At 32.2% G+C, this 5,285-nt stretch overlaps 1 protein-coding gene across 1 annotated transcript; it reads right to left on the bottom strand.

Moving 5' to 3' along the window:
• Positions 1-221: 221 nt before the first annotated feature.
• LOC139885568 (protein CHLOROPLAST IMPORT APPARATUS 2-like) lies at positions 222-4,567 on the bottom strand. The gene is made up of 3 exons (XM_071869322.1): positions 3,519-4,567; positions 1,191-1,334; positions 222-454 (listed from the first exon to the last, which is right to left on the bottom strand). Exons 1-3 carry the CDS (start codon positions 4,461-4,463, stop codon positions 404-406), a joined length of 1,140 nt encoding a protein of 379 aa, XP_071725423.1. The 5' UTR covers positions 4,464-4,567; the 3' UTR covers positions 222-403.
• Between the last annotated feature and the right edge of the window lie 718 nt (positions 4,568-5,285).

Below are 5,285 nucleotides of genomic sequence, written 5' to 3'. Positions count from 1 at the left end.
TGTAGAAAAAATAATGTACAATTTTGATGAATTTATTAAAGATAGTAGTGGATTTATCAATACTGTTAAAAAAATACCTTGCTTACACATTTTACAAGATTCGTGTACCACCATGTAAACATTCTAAATTAAGAACCGTCATTCAAAATCCAAATCACTCTCTAAAATAGCACTTAGATAAATTCACTGCTAAACAATTACAGTGACAAAAAGAGGTGAATTAATTCATATAAATTGATAGCAACATTGTTATAAACATTTGTTTCCCTTTTCTTACATATGTACCTCCTATATTGTGGTTACATTACTGTTGTGCAAAAAGAAAGGGTTCAAAATGTATAAAATGTAACAAAAAGGTCTTAATAATGCCATCACACCAAAAGATGGAGGAGTCAGATGACTTTTACGTTTCGCCGTCACAGGCTGTAGAAATTGACTTTTTTACAAATCGTCCCTGCAAAATGAAAAATTGCAAAACTCAGACAAATCTACAATCACTACCCAATAGAGAGAGCAAAATGAATGCAACCATGTGTTCAACTCATATTTTTTATTTCTATTTTAAAGTTATTATCATTGTTAATAATAATAATAATAATAAATCTATGGATTTTTTTTACAAAGTCGCATAAAAATATTGCACAATAATAGAATTATCATCTAAAATTAATAATTAATCGTAATTTACAATATATTTATGCACCTTAACAACACTTTACGTTAAAAATATCTAAACATAAATTATAAATATACGTGTTAAAAAAATTAATATCTCGGTACAGAAATAATAATGTAGTTATCATAGTTAGTCAACACAATATTATTAGTATTCAGAGCCACACTATTCTATAATAACTCTATAAGCTTCTATTGTTGCAATAAATTCAGTTTTTGTTAGAGTAATTTTTGAAAATTATGAATTTGTGTAGTACTCTATATATTTTGAATTTCAATTCAAATTAAATATGCACAATCGTTAAAAAAAAATGCATGCAGAATCTATCAATTAAATATCATCACTATCTATCAATTACAGTATAATTCCTTTAATTGATTAAACACAAATTTTATAACCATTTGGAGCAACCACGAATAATAATCGAGAATTTTATTTAGACGGAAGAAGTATAAATGAAAAATTGCAAATTGAGCATTTTTATTATTGAAAAAATCGAGAAAGAAAGTGAAACCTTGCATCTTGGCCGTCGATCGGACGAGGCATTTTTAACCGGGTGCCCGTTCTTCTTAGATTGATTTTTGTCCATAAACCTCGTTGCACTAGCTTCAATCCTTCCATCTTTCTCGGAGAACAAATCAATGTTAGCCGCTCTTGCCTGCCAATACATGAATTCAAGATTTAACACTCCTCAATGAAATTTTTTAACTTTGTAAATATTCTGTCATGGTCATTTGTATCATTAATAGAATAGATCCTTGTATACAAGTGTATTCAACACCAATTTGAGAATTTTAATTATCACTGGTTCACTACAGATTCAAATTTGAAAGATAAAAAAGCATGCAAGTCAAAACGAACATATACACCGGCTAGGCTATATAATTCAATTCATTACAAAAGATTATTTGTCGATTTAAGAAATAGTAAAAATGATACTTGTTCTGCTGTTCATATTCGATAAATCAGATGCCTATCTTTTCCTAAGATCTTTAGAGATATTTAATTAATGATTAATTAATCATTAGTCATCAATTATACCAACAAATAATACACTTCTACAACATTATTGGAGTTGGATCAGTCATCTCGGGTATCAACCGACTTTCGGTTGATTTTGGACTTATGGTGTTTTTGGGACATCGTCTTTGAGATTTGGTTGAAGATTGGGGTTATAGTTAGATGCGTCTCACGTGTTTGGTTGGTCATTTAGTGTATTATCTTTGATTCAATGTTTCGTTGGTGTTTCCTCTATGTTTAATTTGGTGTTGATTATATTTATGCAAAGGCTTGATGTATTTGGTTGTGATAGGGTTTAGGTCATACGTTGTGTGATGTACAATCCGACCATAAGGTCTAATCAAGCAGACGTTAGTCTGTATTATCTGCAACACTTAAAATGTTTTGATCCTTTCTAATTTAATATTATGGTTTTTCTTAAATAAAAAATCCATTAGTGATTAGTGATGATGTTAGCTTAGAATTTGTACAAGCCAATCAAAAGTGTTATGGTGGAGGGTAGATGCACCAACCATTTCTTTTTGATGCATAAAGAAGATACAAACAAGTACTCGGTAGTATTTATTTAAAAGTTTGGTCAAAACTGGTCCATGTGCAAGGTATATTATTATGACCATAATAATAATAATAATTGTTATAAATATAAATATAAATTATAAATAATTTTAACAAAAATTAAATCATTGCACATGCAATATTTACAGTATTAATTTTTACAGTAACAAGTTAAACTTGTTAGATAGTCTTTTGTTAGTTGTGACGACTTTCACATGTCAAACTCACTAACTCAACTTTTCAACTTAGCTAATACGGATTATTTAACTTGTAAACACTAATTCAAATAATAAATAAATAAAAAGTAAATAAATATAAATATTTCATACTCCGTACAATATAAATATTTAAATGGGCCTGTGACTTGCAATATCAATAATCAAGCTTCTGAACTTCTTTGCCTTTTGTCTAATTTTCGGCTCACTGATGGCGAAGATGAGATAGTTTGGCTGCCTTCATCGACGGGTTCTTTTAATGTACCCGAGGCTATGAGATTGTTAGTAATCAAGGATAATTCGTCAAATCCGGATTGGAAAAGTTTCGTGTGGAATAACCGGGTCCCGTCCAAAATTGCTATTTTTCATTGGCTCGCATTTAAACGTAGTGTTCCGGTAAAGGATATTCTTATTCGGAGACACATCCTCCCGGCTTCTCATTCTTCGTTGTGCGTATGGTGCGAAAAAGAGGCCGAAACCGTGGAACATTTGCTTATTCATTGTCCGTGGTCTTTTAATATATGGTCCGCCCTCTTTAAATGGTGGAACATAAGGTGGATCATTCCGAAATCAATCCTAGAATTTTCGGCCGATTGGTTCTACGGTATGGGGATTGGCGACAAGAAATTTTGGAGATTGATCGGGCCGGCTACTATCTGGGCAATATGGTTAGCAAGAAACGATTTCATCTTCAACGGAAATTACACTTGTTGGAAATCTATTGTTCGCCAAGTCAAATTCAAAGTATTCTTGTGGGCTTCGTTTTTTAAATTATGATTTAGCCATCAATTTTATGTGTGGGAAAATAATCCCGGTATTTTATGTCTCTCGGCTTAATTTTCAATAATTATATATAAAAGCCGAGTGATTTTTTTTGTAATCGTTGCCTTCATCATTTTGATGAAGTGTGTTTTTATGGAATGGTTTCATCTTTGCTTGAAAAAAAAAAAAAAGTAAAGTCTAATCTACAAAATAAGCATCAAAAATTAAATTATTAAATTAAATTAAATTAAATTTAAATTTAAAATCAAGTATTAAAAAAAGTAACTTACATAGATATCACCTCCCGTAGGTGCTTTATGCCAAATTTCCTCCGGCACCGGCGACCAATTACCCGACCAATCATTCAAAACGTCGTCGTAATCCAATTTCAATACTAACCGCTTTTCACTTTGAATTCCTTTACTAAAATTATCAATCCCCCAGGAATTGAATCCTAATTCCGACTCCATCAATTCCTCCACTTTTTTCTTCTTTTTCTTTCCCACCAGCGATTTCTCAAATTTTCCGTTAACCGCCGGTGACACATCCACCATCGGAAAACACCACCAATTCCGGTCATCACAGTTTTTCAATGCCCTCACTCCATTCCTCATCCCAAACCCTAACCCAATTGGATACCCATAAGCAATTACATCATTCGGTTCCTTATTATTATCAATAACAGAATTCGATTCTCCCATTATACTATCAATCCCCTGTTCAATTTCCTCATCAAGAATCGATTCCGTATCAAATTCATCAAGACACTCATCTTTCAATTCCACACAATCACAATTCAATTCGATTTCTTGTGTATTTTGGCATAAAGTTGTAATCTTTGACTCAGTCAACGAACAGGGGTTTTCTGCAATTTGACGTCGGAGGGGATACTCAGAGGTTTCGATCAATTCGGGTGGTTCATCGAAGAAATGGGGTTGGTGTTTGGTGAATTTGGGTAGGTTTGTTGGTTTTTTTATGAGGTGTTTGGTGTTGAAAATGTTGGGACAAGCCATGGAAAGCAGAGCAGCTGCTTCATTGTAAGTTTGATTGGGTCTTTTTCGCGGTTTTCGTGCTTTGCGAGAGGAGATTGCTATGGGAGAATTGGTTGATTCTGATAAGGTTGAAGATGGAGATGATGAATTTGAAGTGGTTCTAGTGGAATTAGTAATATATGGCCATTTAATCATGTGTTCAAGATCAAATCCACAAGCTCTTGAACTTAAACAAGTTGACATTTTTCTGTCAAGAATTTAATGAAATCCCTACTTCATTGATAACTTCAGTTAAAAATGAATTAAGACCCTCTAGAATCTACTAATATTTTGTGGGTCTAATCTAAGAACTGAATGTAAATTTAGGGGATTTTAGAAAAAAAAATTGATGATGAATAAAACCCAAATCAAATTTTCAAAAATAATGATGAAAGTGATAGATTGAAAAGTCTAGTTGATAAAAGATCTATGATTTAGAAAAAGATAGTAGCAGAAAAACCCTAAACCCTAAAAAGTGAACACCTTTTTGAATAATGAAAAGTAGGTTTTATTTGAAGAAAAACGCCAAAAGAAACAAGCTTTATAATATTAAGCCACAACAAAACACACCAAGAAACACTATTTAGAAAGAAAAATCCAATCTTGAAGTCATCGAGTAAGGTAAAAATAGACTGCAATAGACGTACGAAACTATGAGTAAAAATAGTACTTTAAACCTAGGACTAATAATCATCACTTAGCTAAATGAGGAAAGTATATAGACCTTTACATAGTAGATATAATAAGTATGTATGTATGTATGTATCCATGCGTACATCTAGAGGATTGAGTGTACAGATGACAGAAGTGTAATCATCAATTGAAGTTACCTAGAAGAAGAAGAAGGTTTTATCCAATAAGCAAAAACAGAGACTGAGTTTTGTGTTTGTTTGTGAAAAGACTCACGAGAATGGAGATGAGATCCTGCAATGATGACAGAGATATAATCTGTGTAATGAATCGGTGTGAGTGTGTTTTGTAGTGTGTGTAATTGAGGAAGAATGTGAGAATGGAGGTGAGGGAATG

This window comes from Rutidosis leptorrhynchoides, chromosome 1 (genome assembly GCF_046630445.1).
Source record: "Rutidosis leptorrhynchoides isolate AG116_Rl617_1_P2 chromosome 1, CSIRO_AGI_Rlap_v1, whole genome shotgun sequence".
Lineage (NCBI taxonomy): Eukaryota > Viridiplantae > Streptophyta > Magnoliopsida > Asterales > Asteraceae > Rutidosis > Rutidosis leptorrhynchoides.
The sequence above is the reverse complement of the archived record's forward strand: the minus strand, read 5'-3'. Positions and strand labels throughout refer to the sequence as shown.